General features: G+C 58.3%; 1 protein-coding gene across 1 annotated transcript in view; it reads left to right on the forward strand.

The window, feature by feature from the left end:
* Positions 1-18299, forward strand: part of GRIK3 (glutamate ionotropic receptor kainate type subunit 3) — a 237390-nt gene that overhangs the window by 155476 nt on the left and 63615 nt on the right. The window contains exons 3-5 of the mRNA XM_051832149.3: positions 963-1220; positions 7897-8078; positions 9863-9916. Coding sequence (XP_051688109.3) covers positions 963-1220; positions 7897-8078; positions 9863-9916 — 494 coding nt within the window. The remainder of the gene's footprint in view (positions 1-962; positions 1221-7896; positions 8079-9862; positions 9917-18299) is intronic.

An 18299-nucleotide genomic window follows, 5' to 3' on the forward strand; every position in this document is an offset into this window, starting at 1 on the left:
CCTGCTCTGCACCCCTAAGGGCCTTGTCCACCTCACTGAGACGGGAGTCCTGGGGCAAATGAGTGCCACAACCCACCTTACATCGAGGAGGGCTTGTTCTCCACCGCTGAGTGCAGTGTGGATGGCAGGGCTGTCCCAGGCAGCGAGCAGAATGTGTTTTGTTTCCCTGTTTGTTAGCTTGACCTTGACTTCCAAGGCTTAACTCTTTAGCCCCATCCTTTGTACCCGGGCCTCGAGCCCTGCGGAGGAGACTTCTGATGTATCCAAAGGGAGGAGGATGGTGGCTGCGTGGACCAGGGCGGTGGGCGAGGGGCGTGGCTGCAAGCATCGGTCGGGTTGCAAGCTGTATGGAAGCTGGAGCAGCAGGGGCTGCTGGGGGCGGGGCTGTGGGCTGTGAGAGACTGAGCCGAGTCCGGACAAAACCAGGGTCTTGGCGTCAGGGCCTGGGCCCAGACAGCTGCTGCCTGCTGAGACAGGGGAGTCAGGGGGGAGCCGGGGAAGCTATGTCTGGACGTCTCTGGTCTGGGTTGCAGCTTCGATGTCCCCGTGGCCGTGCAGAGGGAGAGGTGAGACGCGCCAGCCAGTTTTGGGGAACAGGTCAGGGCTGGAGACCGAAGGCGGAGAAGCATCAGCCAGTAGATGTCTCCTGTTTGTTTCCCAAGTTCCCTCCAGGACGGGAGGTGGCACAGGGCCTGGATGCTTCTCATCACGGCTGTGGGCCTTTCTAAGCGCTCCAGTCTCGCCCTGCTGTCTTGCTCAGCCTGCCTCTGACCCCACGAGGTCAAGGCTGTTGGAACTCCCTTTTCAGACAGGAGCTTGAGAATCCGAGAGGTGGTCAGACAGGTGCCCTCTGAGGGTGCCCCTTGCTCTTTCCCCGAGTGTCTCTGTGATCCTCACCTTCGCTGCCTCTCCCCCTCTGCAGCCCCCCAGCACTGACCTGTGCCACCCTCCCCCCGTTGCAGCCTGTGACCAGCTGGCGCTGGGCGTGGTGGCCATCTTCGGGCCTTCCCAGGGCTCCTGCACCAATGCCGTGCAGTCCATCTGCAATGCCCTGGAGGTGCCCCACATTCAGCTGCGCTGGAAGCACCACCCGCTGGACAATAAGGACACCTTCTACGTGAACCTCTACCCCGACTACGCCTCTCTCAGCCACGCCATCCTCGACCTGGTGCAGTACCTCAAGTGGCGGTCGGCCACCGTGGTCTATGACGACAGCACAGGTGGGTGGCGGGGCCTACACTGGGCTGGAGGCGGGTGGCCCGGGTGGGGAGGGAGGCCGAGCCCGGGGATCAGGATGATGTTCGCCACTGGGGAGAAGTCCGCGTCACACTGATTGATGCTCACCCCTGCTCTCCGGCACACCAGCCACACTCATGCCTCACTCAACCCCAGGCAGCCTCACACCTGCCCTCCCCCTCCCCCCACCCCTGCAGTGCGCATGCTCCAGTGTGCATGCAGTACCTCCCCTGGCACCCACATGTGCAACCACACCCACATTGCACTCAGATGTTCCCGTCTACTGCAAGCATGCCTGCTCTCACACTTGCACACTCACACTTGCACACTCACACATGGCGCTCATTTACGGCTGGCCTCGTGTTGAGTGTGTATGCACAGTGGGCAAACCACCTGGGCTTTACATCCCAGCTTCACTTCCTGTTGGCTGGATAACCTCTTTCTGCCTCAGTTTCCTTGTTCATAAAGCATGGGGATTAAAGGGCATGATGTGTGCAAGCACCTGGCACACAGTGAGTGCTCAGAAGTTAGCTTTTCACATGCACACCTGCCTCTGCCCACCCTCACGCACAAACGTCTGCACACACCCAGCCATGCCCACACACAGACAGCAGCTGCTGCCCTACCTGCGTGACCACTTATTGTGGCCAGAGGCAGGCCCGCAGAAGTGGGTGCTGGGTGCTTGTCTCTCCCTCCGGGGTGGAGAGAGGAAATGAGCCTGGGCCTATGGCTCTGAACTGCAGGCCCAAGCCGACGCCCTGGTGAGTGGAGGTACCTGTCCCACACCCCCTGCCCAGCTGCAGCCAACATCAGGCATTCCTCTGGGTAGGACCTGTTTGGCCCAGTCCGGCCCAACCTCCCAAGTCCAGGCCGGGCCCTGGCTTCCAGAAAGCTCTTGCTGCAATGTGGTCCCCCCACCTCTGCATCCCAGGCCTCTTAGCGTGGGCTGAGTGCACACTGGGCAGACATCCACTGGCCAGTGCAGCAGATACTCTGGGCTTTTCCTTTAGGCTTCACCCACTGCCAGGAGCTGGGGGAGCCTTGAAGAATAAAAGCCAGTCATGGTGTGGTCCTGGCAGGCTCTGCGTGCTGTGGGAACGTGGGCAGGGCACCCTGTGGCTGTCCGTGGAAGCTCTATGCAGGGAGATCATGGGCTGCAGCAAGTCGCCAGTGGGGCCTGGACACGCAGGGGGCAGGAGGGAGAGCCTCAGAGGTGCTGACCCTGCCAGATCCTGCCCTTGTCCCTGTCATCCTGATGTGGATGCCCGGGACAGGCACAGCCCCAGGGAGTCCTCTGGGGGGGAGCAGAGAAAGGCTCCTGGATCCGAGCCTTAGAAAGACTCCCGCTTCCCCGACACACACCAAGTGGTGCCCGTGTGGCCTCATTTGGTGCGTGTGACCCCCACGCGCACTTCAGGAAGTGAGAACGAGGCGGCTGGCCCTGCGCACCGTTCCTAGCAGCGAGCGTCAGAACCGGCCTGCACCTGCAGGCCTGCTGGAGTCCCAGGCCCGAGCTCAGAGCCCGCGTGGAGCTGTTTGTTTCTCCTCCTCCTTCTTTCCAAAGACTCAAGTCCCAAGATATTTCTTAGCCCAGCCTCTTCAGAGAGAGTGACCTTGGCAAGTCACTTAACCCATCTGGCCTCGCTCTGCTTGCGTGTCAAGAGCTCCACAGCCAGCCTGAGAAGAGCCCTCCAGCTCTCCGCCTCCTGCGATTCAGCAGCAGTCCTCAATTACCTCCTAACGGGGAGTGCGAATAGCAGGGAGAGGCTCCCTCGGGAAGCCAGCCAGGACGCTGTTGATGTATCTCGCTGTCTCTAAGCATCGTACAGGCCAGGCTGCACCCCAAACACTAAGCTGAGCAGGGACTCCCCCCTCCCACTCTGGCTTAGTGCCCCCAGCTCAAGGGCTCCACTGCTCCTGCCCAGCTCCGGCCCTCCCCCCAGCTCCTGTGGCGTGTGGGGTGTGCCACTCTAAATGATTGCCATTGCTTCTTCCACAGCACGAGCTCTGGGCGCCGCCAAGATTTAGCACGGGGCCTGGTACAGTGGAGCTGGTTTTTAAATGTTGGTGGAACTGAATCGAATTGGATGGGATTGAGCTGAATGGAAAATCAAGTTGAATTAAACTCTAATTAAATATCACAAGGAGGAGTAGAAGGGTGAAGAAATGAAGATGTTGTTCCTGTCTCCCTTGGACTAGTTCATCGTACTGCAGGGAAGAGGGTGCCTGCGCAGAGGCCACTGGTCATTCCAGGCCGCAGAGCCAAGAATCCAGGGAAGGGCATGGGTGGTCAGAGCCTTGGGGAGTGGAAGCTCCGTGGCCCTGGTTGGTCTGAGCTGACTGCACGGAGCGGGAGAGAGATGAGCTGGGCCCTGAGATGGCTGGACAGCGAGGGCATGGCAGGTGCAGGGACAACACGAGGAGGTGGCAGTGTGCGTGGCAGTCTCATCAACTGAGCGGCCTGGCAGAGGGGGCCAGGATTCAAGTGTGGAGGGGCAGGGTGGGGGGAGCTGGGATGTCGCTGCTGGTCACTGAGTTCAGACTTTATGTTCTGAGCGGCCGAGGGCCCCTGGGTGTGGTTGAGTGCAGGAGGAGAATGACACAGGAGAGTTCCGGGGAGCCAGGCCCAGGGAGGGCAGGGGGAGAGCCTGGAGCGAGAGCTCTGATGTGCAGGTGGCTGTACTGGTGTGGGCAGGATCAGAGGACGCTGAATTTGAGGGGGTGCTTGGTTGGAGGAGAACTTGAGGCCAAGATGGAAGAGAAGACGTGGCCGTGAGCAGGGTGCTGTTGAAACCATGTCGTTGGAGTGTCCTGGGTGCAGAGCAGTCTGCCCTGCAGTGCTGGGGCCTCCAGGGTGGTGGGAGTGGGGGAGGGGGAGTCCCTCCAGAGGAAGACGCTGGTGTCACAGTGGACCCCGTAGCAGTGGAACCAGTCAGAGTGGGTGCCATGGCCAGAAGCTTTCTTTCCCATGTGCCTCTAGTACAACCTGTCCAGTGTCTTGGTCCTTAGCTCTGATGGCCTAGAATTAGCAGTGACCCCTGGGTGGGCAGCCACGCCCCGGTAACGTGTTGGACTACCCAGAGGATGACAGGGTAGCTTCTTCATGTCACCATCCTTTCGGGTGCCCAACGCACCCAGTCCTGCAATAGTTAATATTTAGACTTTAATCCAACATGCTCTTTTTTGAAATTTTTTAAAAAAATTTCAATTGACACATAATAATTGTACTTTCAACATGATTTTTCAATTCCACTCAACCCAATTCAATTTGATTCAGTTCAACAACATCTAAATCCATTGGGGGCAGACTGATTTGGTCAAAAAAGATGACGGGTACGAGGGACACAGGACTGAATGTGACCAAGCAGTAACACAAGGGTGCTTTAGAAAGTGGGTGGAAAATGCAATTATCAGACAAGTTGACTTGAGTGCCAAAAAAATTGAAATCTATGCAGTTTTTTCATAATTTGCATTTTCCACCCACTGAGGATCCCTCAGATAACCTGGCAATGAGTGATGGGGAGCAAGAGGCGTGCGCCCGGGATCTGCATCTTTCAAGGGGCAGGACGCCGCGTGCGTCACCAAACCCGTGCGGGCAGAGCAGGTTTCGGCAGCTGTGCCCGTCAGGATGTTCTATAACAGGCAGCCACACTCAAACTGACTTGCGGAACCACTTAGTCTCCCCGCCGACAGGAAGTCTGCATGGGGGCCTGTCCAGGGCTGCTTTAGCAGCTCCACGGAGCCGGGCTGCTGGCCAGGACCGCCACACTCTCTCAGCTTGCGCCTCACCATCGCAAGCCCCGCCGCCTCACGTGATGACATCCCCAGCAGGAAGGAAGGTGGTAGTAGCCAAAGGGGATTTTCCTAGTGGGACCCAGGCCTCTTCCCAGGGAGAAAAGCCTGTGTCAGAATCCTCTAGAACGCAGTCCTGGTGCCGCTCACTGGGCCCACGCCTCCTGCTCTGGACACTATCGTATGAGAACGGGCTTGCTGTCGGTTGGCTCTTGCCAATCAGGGATTATCTCTGGCGACAGGCACACTGCCAGCCACACAGAATCACCGTTCTTTGAGCAAACAATATTGCCACGTAGCAAACCACCCCCAAAACTCGGTGACTCAAAACCATAAACGTGTGTTGAGCTCACGAGAAGGTTGGGGACTTACTAAGCTTGGACAGGCAGATTATGTTCTGGTCTCAGCTGGATCCCTCACCCACCTGAGGGTGGTCAGCTGACTATTGGTTGGTCAAGGCTGTCCTTGACTGGGGTGACAGGCATAGCCCCACCGCCCCTCCCCCCACCTGCCTCTCCTCCTCCTTCAGGCTTGCCACAGTGGCAGAAATGCAAGAGAACAACTCAGTTTGCGATGCCATTCCAGGTGTCTGCCTGGGTCAGGCCTGCTCACACCCCGCTGGCCAAAGCAAGCCACACGGGTCAGCCTAGGGGCGGGCAGTGCAAAGTTACAAGGCCAAGGGTGTGGATGCAGGGGAGAGGAAAGGACTGGACTTGTCCTTGTACTCTACCCGCCTGGAGAGAGACAGTTGAGACGAGGGATGCTTGTGCCATCAGCTTTGCCGCGCCTCCCCCACCTAACTGAATCTGCACAAAGACAAACCGGTGTCCAGGGCGAAGGAAGGAAGGCGCTCAGAGAAAGTCCCCAGCCTCGAAGCAAAAGGTCCCCTCTGTCGTTGTGATCCCATGGCCAGCATGCAGTGGGCCTTGGGTTCTTTATCCTTATGCCCGGGGTAGAAATCTCTGCTCTGCCTGCCTTCTAGGATCGGGAGATGCTTAAATAGGGTAATGAATGCAGAAGTGCTTTGTAAGTGAAAAGTGCGATTCCGGCAGCCGTGATTCACTGCGGATATTTTGAGAGAGACGGATTCGGGAAGCGGCCGGGAAGGACGGCGCGTCTCGGGGCAGCAGAGAGTCCTGTGGCGGGCAGGGCCTCCTCGGGGAATACGCTGATGGGAAGGAGGTCTGACACGTGCTGCTAGGGAATGTGGGTCACCGAGCATTACACGGGCCAATGTGCTTGGCTGACAAGAAGGCCCTGGTGGCCTCTGCTCTGGCATCCAGCCTGTCCCTGGCCTCGTGTCCCGGGCCCCCAAGGCCCATGCGCCCGCTAATGCTGCGCAGGAGTGTGAAGACCAAGCAGGTGGCAGGGGGCTGTGCCCTCCGGGCCATGCGGGGTAACAGGCATGAACGGACAGCCTCAGTGGGCCAAAGCAAGAGTTTCTGGATGCACAGGGAGGGAGCCAGGCCTGGCTGTAGGCTTGGGCATAGCTGGTAGCCTCCCCTTCCCTTGCTAAGGTCCCTTGCTGTTCTTGTCCTCGTCCCCACCATCCCCACCAAATGTGGTGTTAGGAGGCGCTGGGACACCTGCTTCATCCAGAGCCCTCCAGGCCTCCAAAGCCTTCTTCCAACCCATGCTCCTGGCTTGGAGGCTGACTGTGGGCGGGGGTTCCTGATACCCATGGCAAAGGCTAGAGCTAGGAGTGGATCCCCCTGAGTCACAGACTGAGGTGGAGGGAGGGGTTTGCTCCTCAAAGGAAAACCAAAGTGCGGCTGGTGGGGTTGGGGGCGGAACAGGGCTGTGGGACGAAGGGAGCTGGGATACAGACACTGCGCTCCGAGTGCGGCCGGGAGCCAGGCCGGGGAGGGCAGGGCCTGTGGGGACCTGGCTCTGTGCTGGCTCAGCCCCTCCTGCCAGGGCATGGGGAGCAGCAAGCAGAAGAGTCAGCAAGAATGGACTTCGAAATAGGGACAGAAAGGAACTTAATTAGACCTAAGCAAGCCATTTGTCTCCAGGAAGTAACATTCAGTTTTCCCTGGAAGTCCCCAGATGAAGTGGTTTTACAAAATGCCAAGGTGGAGGATGGATTTTTCAGTGTGGGGAGGAAAACACACTCTCAGTCAATCCAATTATGGAAATTCTTGCGAAGTTCCAGCCAAGTGCCAGGCCCCATGCACGGAGCTGTGGGGAGCCAACCCCTGGGGTCAAGGTGCTCACAGCAGGACGAGGGGCAGGAGGGGAGGCCAATGTTGAGGAAGCAGGCTACTGAGCTGGGGGTGAGGGACCGTTTGCCTTTGGAGAGGGTCTTTCCTGAGCACAGCAAGAGGGAGGGCTTCACGGAGGAGGTGGTCGCAGAACAGGAAGAATGGGTGGAGGTTACCAAGTGAGCCTGCCTTGGGGAAAGGAGCTGCCTTTTGTGCCCACATCCTGGAAACAGGTTTGCTGGAGATGTTTAGGGAAATTACGTCCCACATCTCAGTGTTGGGGCTGGGGAAGGAAGACTGGCGGCCTCTGGCTCAGGCTCTGTAAGTCTCTCCCCCTTTCTGGATTAGGGAGGAGCAGGTGGCTATGGCCAGTGGGAAATGCTACCTGTGTGAGTGTCCATGTGAACATGACAGGCCTCTATCTTCATATACATGTGTGTTTCGAAGCATGTGCATGGAACCATGTGTCTGTGTGTGTCCACAGCCGCCCTCAAGTCTGTGTGCACACGCAGGCAGGTCCCAGTGTGTGCACATGCGTGTACCTCCGTGTGCTCACGCACATGTCTTTGTGGGTCACATATCAGTGTCCCTGTGCGTCAGACCTGTATGTACGTGAGTCTGAGTGTACACCCCCTCTGTGTCTCTTGTGTCCCGGGCTCCTCAGGGCTCATCCGGCTGCAGGAGCTCATCATGGCCCCATCGAGATACAACATCCGCCTGAAGATCCGCCAGCTCCCCATCGACTCCGACGACTCGCGGCCCCTGCTCAAGGAGATGAAGCGTGGCCGGGAGTTCCGCATCATCTTCGACTGCAGCCACACCATGGCGGTGCAGATCCTCAAGCAGGTGCGTGTCGCCGCCAGCGAGAGCTGGGGCTGCCTGCCACGCCCCCCCTCTCCTATCCCGGCTGCGCAGGGCATCCCAAACATTCACGGAAAATGCAGATTAGGAAAAGACCGTAGGTTTCCAATTTTTTTTGCACCAAGATAGGTCTTTTATAATTCCATGTTTCCACGAGCTTTTTGGAGTACCCTGATAGAGATGTGATGGTGGCCAGGTCTCAGTCTGACTCCCTCCCTCCACCCTTTCTGGCTGTATGACCTTGGATGTGCCTCTCCTCCCCTGAACCTCAAGGTCACCAGCAGCAGATCGGACACAGTGGTCTTCACACTCGGAGCTGGGGTGAGCATGCGCCATGTGCCCCAGCCCGGCCTGGGTGCGGAGGGCTGGGTAAACGCTGGCTTCTGCTCCAGTTCGTGCAGGGGCACACCAGAGTTGCCACACAGGAGCAGAGCTTCAGGAAACACAGGGAGTGCTTGGCTGCGGGACAGCAACCGCAAGAATGCTTTGAGGCCTCATGCAGTGACTCCTGCCCTGCAGCCCGGCACTGGGTGTCGCTCTCCTATTACAGGAAGGGTCCTCCAGGTTCCTCCAGCCGCTGCAGTGGGGGAGGAGAATGGCTCTGGGTCCTGGAGGGGGCTGTACTCCTGAAAGCAGCTCGGGGGTTATCTAGGGGGCCAGAGCCCCTCCTCTGTGCATGGGGTGATTAACCTCGCCTTGTGCAGCTCCGCACACGCAGGCTGCAGCTAGATAAGCAAAGCCAGGCCCCCACACACGCTCGGCACTAGGCATGCAGCACCCGCTGCACCCAGAGCTCCCCGTCTCTTCCTGGCTTATTCAACATGGCCGTGGTGACCAGCGCAACTCTGGTTTGCCAGCGAACCGAGGCTCAAGGGGAAGATCACGGGCCCAAGGTCCTCCAGCCAGGAGGCCAGCGTTTCCCTAGGTCTGAGCGACCTGAAATCTTCTGGAATTCAAAGGGGGCTGCTGCGCTCCTCCCAGCCCGGGTTTGAGTGAAGCGAGGGCCAGGCCAGCGCTCAAGGCCTTCTGGGACCTGGCAGGTGCCACAGGGGCTGCGTGTCTCCAGGCTGCAGGACAGTGCGCAGCAGTTTCAATGCGTGCTTGACCTGGTGACATTTCCCCGGGCAGTCTGCAGGCCACATATTTTGCGGAGCTCTGTAGAAAGGGCACGGGAGTCATTACGGCTACAGACAGCAGGTTTCTAATCAAGCATGCAAAGTGTACGTAACGTAGACTTCGCGATGCTATAAAGTCATAATCTCCCCACAGTGGCCACATGGCCTGCTCTGTGATCAGACGGACCCAGGCAGCAGGGCTGGCTGGCTAAGTCCTTCAGGGGCAGATCAGCGCCAGGATGGAGCCCCCGCCCCTCCCTGGGTCTGGCTGGGCTTCCTGTTGGTGGGGGGGGCTGTCTGGAGCCAGTGCGGTGAGCTCAGCCGAGTGGAGTCCAGGGCCCTGAGAAGAGCTGTGGTTGATGCATCAGTCAGCATTTCTCTGTGCAGACCCAGGGATGCTTTGCAAAGTACAGGACCCTGCCAGGCTCTGCAGAATTCAAGTCTTGGAGAGCGTGGCCCCCAGCCCTGCCTGTTCGTCTGTGGCTCTCAATTTGCTGCACGCTGCAGTGTGAAATGCACTGCTGCCTACCAGCCGGTCGGTGTCACTTCAGAGGGGGTGGGTCTCAGACAGCACCCCCCCAGCACCCCCGGTGTGATGGTGGGGAGAGGCTGCGGGGTGTCCTGGAGGGCTGCTGACACTCTGCTTCCCTGCAGGCCATGGCCATGGGCATGATGACCGAGTACTACCACTTCATCTTCACCACTCTGGTAAGGTACCTCCACGGCCTGGCCCCAGGGCTGGGTCAGGGTGGGAGTGTCCCGGAGGAGGCCAGGGCCAGCCCACTGGGGACACTCGCTGCAGCCTCAGGGGACCCAGGCTGGCCTCGCTTCCCAAGACTGCGGCCGTGGCTCCCGAGAAGGGTGCAGAGGCAACTTTGCTACCTGCCCACTTTGGAGAAGCCATGCCGTGTGAGGATTGAGCTCAGTGTGAAAATCAGGCTGCTTCCTGGCTGTGGGATCTGGGCAGAGTCATTCAACCTCGCTGCCTCAGTTTCTTCCTCTGCAAACTGGACCTCTTCTTCCTAGGGCTTTTGGAAGAACCGAATGAGCCAGTAGGGTAAAATGCAGAGAGCAGTGCCTGGTGCATGCAGTGCCGAGGGAGTATCAGCTGCCATCACTGCCACGATCCTCTGTGCCTAGCCCCCGTGTCCCCAGGCCAGTCCCAGGCCTCACACGGCAACAGGACATGCCACTTTGATGCCTGCCACATCCACGCTGAAGTCTACCCCCTCGCAGTCAGCCAGGCCAGCCCACCTGCAGCCTCCAGATGGGTTCTGTCCAGACTCTGAGACCATTTAGGGCCATTTAAACCCATTAGGATAATGAGTTGTGGTCTGAGCTCAGCAGAACAAAGAGCTCCCTGTGCCAGAGGGGCATTGACGCCGAGCCACCCTGCCTCGGAGCCAGGCGCCCTCAGACCTCGCTGGGGCCCTGGGTGGACCCCAGGTTGGGAGCGAGGGACAGCACTGCTGACCATCCCCCCGCTGGCACCAAGGATCCTGCTGCAGTCCGGCGAGGCCCTGCTGCTGCAGCCCTGCAGGCCCCTGACTGCGTTCATTCCTCTGCCTGGCACCCAGTAAACCCTTTCTCCCCCAGCTCCTGTGCTGAACCGGGCATCTCCAGGGGGCTAGGACTGTGGCCTTCGTCCCCATGTCTCCATCCCTGCCTCTGGCTCAGCAGACTTGTGCCATCACAGGCTGATTGAGAGGCCTGGGACACTGCGCCTGGGGACTCTTGGGGACCAGGGCCTGGTGGTAGGTGGGAAGTTTGATGGTTGGACTGGGCCTTGAGGATCAGTAGAAGTTCAGCAAGGGAGAGAGAGAGGACGAGTGCTCCATGCAGAGGGAACAGCGTAAGCAAAAGCCCAGAGGCTTGCTCTGGCACGTGAGGGCCACCATGCACCTCCTTCAACTCCACATTGTGTTGAGAGCTTGAAATCGGCCAGGGTAGGGGCCTTAGCACCCTGGACTCGGGCAAAAGTTGCAAACAAGGATTCCCGCTCCCACCATGAGTGGATCACTTAGCGGTTATCAGCTCCTCCCTGCCGTCACCCCAGGCTCCACCTGCTGCATCCTCAGCCCATGCAGAGCTCAGGGGCTGCCCTGCACACTCTTCTGACCAGGGGCCCAGACCTGGAGCCACGCTGGGAGAGGGGGCTCCCTGAGCCTGGTAGATGACGCCTGGCACCTTTTCCCAGGTCCCTGCAGGATCTCTGCCGACCCATGCTGGCTTCTCGGTGCCTTGTGGTGTCCCTGAAAGTCATCAGAGGCTTGGGGCAGGCCAACAGCACCCTCCTCTTCCTCCTCTGTCCAGGGCTGGAGCAAGACCAAGGAACGATAAGACTGGGGGAAGTGGAACAGGACACAGGCCGGGGGCCCAAGGTTCTGTCCCCACTGTGGCAGCCCTCCCCATCCCATCCTGGTCTCTTGGGGTGCGATGCTGGCTTCTGGGTGCAGAGGGTTCAGCCGGCCCTGCCTCAGTCGCTCGGCACACTCTCCTCGAATCTCACCACGCTTGGCCACCTCCTTCAGTCCATGTGTTTTCACAATATGCATTTTCCACAAATTTAAAAAATATTTATTTAATTAGTTGAAAGGCAGGGAGATCTTCCATCTGCTGGTTCATTCCCTAAATGGCTGCAATGACCAGGGCTAGGCCAGACTCAGTCCAGGAGCCAGGAGCTTCATCAGGGTCTCCCAGGTGGGCAACAAGGGCCCAAGTACTGGGGCCACCATCTGCCGCTTTTCCAAGCACATTAGCAGGAAGCTGGATTGGAAGCGGAGTGGCTGGGATTCCAACTCACATTCTTGCTCCTCCATGAGCTTTTTGAAGACTCTTTATACAAATGTCCTGTGGGTTCCAGACCCTGAACTAGGCACTGAGTAGGAGGGGGGCACAGAGAAGAATCCCTCCCAAAGCTCATGAGCCAGCCAGCTTCCTTCCTGTGTGTAAGGACCAAGGACCGTGCTCCCAGTTAACCTCTCTGCCTCCAGTGCCTGGTACCCCACCGATGTTCATTCATGCCTTCACGGGTGGATGAATGGATGGGGGAGTGAATGTAGTACAATGTCAAGTGGAATTAATGAGTGGAATTACCAGTGCATCATCATAGCCCACAGACCCTGGAGCCAGTCAGAGCTAGACTTGGGACTCGGACTGGTTCTTAACCTCTCTGTGCCCCCTCTCCCTCTGTAGCAGGGTGACAGTCACAGCACTGTTTATAGAATGGCTGGGATAAGTAGTCAAGGCATGGACATCAGTAAGGCATGCAACCAGTGCTTGGCACTTGTTGCTGTGTTAAGTGTTAAAAAAACAAACTGATCGTGCTTAAGTTTTCTGTGTGCTCCAAAGACCCCGTCCACTCCATCCAAAGCACAGCACAACTGCAGGGCGGCAGGACTATCCCAGGTGAACAGAAAAGTGGAAACTGCGGCTCGGAGAGGTCGCTCGGCCAGCAAGGGGAGCAGCACGCAGCTTCCCCACCAGGTGCTGTCCAGCTCCGATTCCTGCTGCTGGCACCTGTCAGGCTGGAAATTCACACGGCTCCTGGGCCACCACTGACCGGTTCACATTCCACGCTGGCCGGGCATGGCCACTGACGCTAATGGGGCAATCCGAGCCCCAACAGATCCCAGCAGCACCCACGCCTTCCAGGCTCAAAGCCCTCTGTGCCTCGGCTGGCTCCTGCTCGCCCAGCTGAGGCTGGCAGGGCAGAGTCCTCGCACCCCGCCCACTGATGGGGATATCGGGCGTCTGGGAAGTTGCGTGCCCTTGTGCAGAACCTCCCGACAGATCAGGGCAGAGGCCTTGGCTCCCGAGTCCATGGCTGTGCCGGTGCACTGCCCTTCCTCCCCACACCCCTGCGCAAGGTCAGGAGAGGAGAGCCCTTCCAGGGCCACACAGTCCTGCGGTGGAATGTGGAGGGGCTCCCCACACGTCAGGACGTCTGCCGGCTGCCCCCACCCGCAGCCGAATCCTCTTTCCCAACCTTCCAGCTTGCAGCCCTGCTGGCTCCAGGCTCCACCTCGTGACTCTGCTTCTTTATACCCATTGGTCAGCCGGGGCTGTCCCAGGGACAGCAGTGGCATTTGGCACGTGTGCCCTTCCCTTTAGGAAACCCGCGTCATCAGCTCTCGGCCTCTAACCGGTTCTCCAAACTTGTGTCTCCCGGGCGGAAGACATTTTAATTACCCCAGCTGCCATTATCTGTTACAGCCAGCCCTGAGCCCTTCCCAGATAACCCCGCATTCATCAACCCCAGCTGAGCCCCTGGTACATGGCATGTGTAGGTAAAAGCCTGGAGGTGAGAAAAGAATTATAATAAATTAATAGATAAGCAATCACAATTAATGCCACTTCCTGGCAATAACAGTTATATCATGGGAAAGATATTTTCATCTGTCATTCCTTAAGGCGATGTTTTCCGAGCTTCGGCTTCCACCCATTCAGGCCCGTGGGGTGCTAATGAATTAGTCTATTATGTTATGCTGAATGTTTCTAAACGGTCCCTCGTCGATACTGAATTCAGTGTGTCAACATTTGGCAACCAGAACGCAACTTTTTGCCAAGCAGTAAGGTTGCCCACAGTTCACTGTGTACAGCACTTGGGGTCTTGGCCCAGAGTAGTTTGGACAAAAAAAAAATGGAGCTGGACAAAGAGGGTTCTTCATCAGCTGCCCCACCAGCCCCACCCCACCCCGCGTCGTCACTGCCATCATGTCATGGGGATGGGGCGCCCTGGGCCACAGCCCTGCAACACGGTGCAGCTGAGCCCAGGCTCAGGAGTGGCAGGGAGGAAGGTGACCCCCAGCACTGCCACCCCAGCATACTCCCCCCGCCCCCACCCAGGCTGTGACTGAGCTGCTGGGGGAGGCTCAGCAGGCCAAGAGCTGTAGCCCAAGGCCGGGAGGACTGGTCTTGCTGGCACCCCAGCCCCCACACGAGCCATGGGTGCTGCCTTCACACTAAGTCAGGTTGGGCTCCTGTCCTTGGGGAGGGACACCGGGTCATGGAGGCCCCAGGCAAGCTAATACTATGGCACCTTTCAAGTCTTAGACGCAGACAACAATGAATTGGTGACGAGGCAGAGCCCCATGCCAGGAAGGGTGAGGAGAGCGCCCCCTGGAGGCAGAGCTCAGCTTCTCCAGGGCTCCAGCAGTTCAGCTCCAACCCAGACTTGGCATACAAGACCCTGCAATACAAAATCCCTGCAGGTCCCCAGGCCCTGCTGAGTTGCTTGTTCCTGGTGCCGTCTCTTTGCGGGTCTCATGCACCCACCCCAAGCAGTTGTCTGAGTCATTCCCAGCCCCCAGCCCCATGGAAGGCTCCCCCTGGGAGGAGGAGGTGCCGTGCTGTGTTCCAGGTTTCTTCCAGCACCAGGTCGGTGCCCCAGCCTGGAGCTGCTGCTGGATGGGCCTTCTGTTCACTGCAGGTGACAGGAGTCACAGGCTCAGGGACTCAGTGGGGAGACAGACCCAGACCCAGAAGCCATTTCCAGTAGAACAAATGCCAGAGGCCCCAGGATGAGAACAGAAGTACCTTTGACTTGCCTTGTTGTGCATGGGTAGAGAATTAGTCGGGGAGGCTTCCTGGAGGAGGTGATATTTGACTGAATCTTAGAGTACAGCCTATCTAAGAGGCGTTGAGAATCAGGCATTGCGTCCAGGGGACAGAACGCACACAAGGTGACTGGACACAGGGGTGCGTGTGGCTTTCCTGGAAGAGAAAAAGAAAGAGAGAGAGAAGGCAATGGGGAGGGAAAGGGAGGCTAGAAGGGTAGAGAGCTTGCTAAACCTTGCTAAGGAACTGCCCTTTATCCTTAGAAGGCTTTAGGAGGCATTGGACTATTTTAAGCAGGGAAATGACAGGGTTGGGTTTGTACTTCAGCACTGCCCTTCTGATTGCCACGCGGGGGGAGCATGCAGTGTCCGGGGGCAGGAGGGGGCTGAGCAGGCAGAGCCTGCAGTGGGAGGGGCATGCATCATCCTGGGGGAGGCGGGGCCTAGAGCTGGGCTGGGCTGCACCACTGCCCAGCTGTGCAACCTTGAACCTTGAGCAAAAGGCCTAAACTGTCAGCCACTCAGTCCCTTGCTCTAAGGCCCCCTCGTGAAGTGCAAGGTTCCTACCCAGAAGTCACTGAGAACCACATGCAGAGGTTTACAGGTACCCGGTAAACATTAGCTCCCTGCAGCAAAGAAGGACCCCAGCCCGTCCGCTGCTTTCTCCAGCAGCCCTGCCGGGTCCCAGGGGGCGGCTCCAGTAGCTGTCACCATCCAGGCAGAAAGGAAGACTTGTCAAACACCCAAGGCTTCATCCTTGCCAGATGTGCCTGGGGGCTGTCTGCTGGCCCGTTTCTTTCTCGGGCCAAACTTCTGCGGGGGTCGGGGGCTGGGAGGCACCATCAGCGCTGCCGTGTGGCAGGGAGGCAGGAGAGCAGGTGCTGCTTGAACGTGGTGGGGATGTCTCCCCTCCCACTCCAGCTGCTGTCCTGGCCCAAGCCCAGACCCTCCTCGGTGTGTTTCCCAACCCCGAGAAAGAGCTTGGGTTGGCGTCTTCTCAAAGCCCAGCCCGACCAGGCCCCACCACAGTCTGAATCCGACCACCTAGATGTGGTGCACATGGACACACACACGCCGAACTCCAGGGGTTCGCCCGTGTCCTGCACTGGAGCACCTGGGTCTGACACCTGCTCTGGCTCCCTTCTGTAGCTGATACACACCCTGAGAGGCTGCAGGTGATGGCTCAAGTGGCCGAGGCCCTGCCACGGGTCTGGGTTGAGTTCCTGGCTCCCACCTGCTGTCCTGGCCCAGCCTAGGCTGCTGTGGACATTTGAGGAATGAATCAGTAGATGGGAAATCTCTCTCCCTTTGTCTGCCTGTCCCTCTCTCCCCCTTAAATAAATAGATTAAAATCTCCAAAGATAAATCCGATGCACTCCTTGCATTTGGCAATCCCAGGGCTGTAGAGCATGGGGAGGGGGAAGTGGGGGTTGAGCAGGACAGCAAGTCTCAGTAACTGTCTGACAGCCAGCTCTCCAAAAGGGGGCGCACACAACCCCTGCCCAGTTCCATGGTGTAGATCTTGCCGCCCAGGGCCACCACGAGGCTGCCCATGTAAAGTCGCTGAGTGTGGCGTGGGGAAGAAATGCCCACACACGGGTGCAAATTCAGCTCTGCTGTTTACAATTGTGTGACCTTAAGCAGGACACTGTTCTCATTTATAGAAGGAGAATACCGCTAAGTGCCTGCAGCACAGGGGGCTGTGAGGTTAAACCGCTTCCTCACGGGCAGGCTGAGCACAGGGCCCACCCTCCACACCCCTCTGCCCCATCTCAGCGAGAACCCTGCCTCTGCTGAAGCCCCTGCCTCCGGCTCTCAGCCAGCCCCTCCCCCCTTCCCAAGTCCTGGCTTCCAATCAGGACTCTATGACAAATTTGAGACTAGGCTCTTTGACCTGGGCTGAAGTTTGCACCGGCCCCTTGCAGTGCCTTCCAGAAGGCAGCGTTTGGGGAGTGCAAGTGGAGTGAGAAGAGCTCAGCACCGATCAGAAGCATCTCGGGGACCAGGGAACGGCAGCACACAGAGAAGGGCTCGCTTTTGTCACGTGTCCCCTTTTCCCAAGCCAACATGGAGTGAATCGAAGCAGGCACATTGTCACTCACAATGGTGGCAGCCTCAGAGAGACAAGTGCAGTCCAAGTGTGCGCCCCACACCTCTTCCAGCATGGGGTGGAACGACAGAGTAGGGGGATGGGCTGGGGGCCAGGGTGGAAGGCAGCCGAGCTAAGGCAGGGTATGGTACCGCGCAGACAAAAGACACTCAGTTTCCCCATCGGGCCCGCCTAGATTGTCAAAGTATATATTTCAAAGGTCAGAAACGTGAGTCTCATGCTAATAGGGCACGAGCCTGTATCAGGGATGTATTCAACCCCCGAGGGCCCGGGAGGTGGGGAGGGGGGCTGGGAACGCTGGCTCGCAGAACGTTTGCGCAGCCAAGTGTTTGTTCACGGGCGCTGGGGATGGGGCGTGGGCTAAGACAGGATGCGTTAATGTCCCGCAAGGCAGCAAGGCCCCAACCTTGGGGATGGCCATTTCTGCTGAACACAAATGGGCACCTTCACCCAGGGCCTGGGCCTTAAACCAGCGGCTGGCAGTAAGGGTCCATGCCCAAGCACACCGTCCTGGAGGAGCAGTAGCCCAAGTGGTGACGTCTCTCGTCCGGGAAGAACATCCTGCGCCCCTGCAGCCTCATGTCCAAGTCAGGGTTCGTTTTGAACAGGACAGAGCTCTGCGTTGATCCTATGACCACCGATGCCCTCTCTTCTAAGCACAGGGAAAACTGGCTCCTCCCTCCACCCCCACTCTCTATGCCTCACAACCCTGCCCAACCCCCTCAGCCCCCAGGGCCTGCCCATTGCCCCAGGATGCCACCTAGCCCACAGACAGACAGACAGGCAAGCTAACCCCTGCTCAGCTGCTCCTCCAGGCAGGGGGCAAGGGGTTGCACGCTGTGGGGGGGTGAGGGCAGAGAAGAGGGAGTTGATGCCCCTTGAATCCTACACTGGGAAGCCTGGTTTTTCCACACCTCCCTCTGGGTGACTTGCAGCTGCCCCGTCCAGGGTCCTGTATCTCCCCAAAGTGGGTCTCCCCGGGAGAGGAAATGTGAGGGTGCTTTCAAAAGTTCATGGAAAATGGAATAGAAGATAAGTGTGTAGGGGCCAGCACTGTGGATCAGCAGGTAAAGTCACCGCCTGCAACACCGACATCCCATATGGGTGCTGGTTCAAGTCCCGGCTGCTCTGCTTCAGATCCAGCTCCCTGCTAATGAACCTGGGAAAACAACAGATGATTGCCCAGGTACTTGGACCCCTGCTACCCATGTGGGAAACCAAGATGGAGGCCAGGCTCCTGACTTCAGCCTGGCCCAGTCCTGGCCATTGTGGCCATTTGGGAATGCACCAGCAGATGGAAGATCTCTCTCTCTCTCTCTCTCTTTCTCTCTGTAACTGTGCCTTTCATATAAATAAAATCAGTCTTAATGGAAGGAAGACCTTTCCCTCTGTTTCTCCCTCTCACTGTCTGTAACTCTACCTC

The sequence above is a fragment of the Oryctolagus cuniculus genome, chromosome 7, assembly GCF_051225735.1.
Source record: "Oryctolagus cuniculus isolate XC-2025 breed Fujian yellow rabbit chromosome 7, ASM5122573v1, whole genome shotgun sequence".
NCBI lineage: Eukaryota > Metazoa > Chordata > Mammalia > Lagomorpha > Leporidae > Oryctolagus > Oryctolagus cuniculus.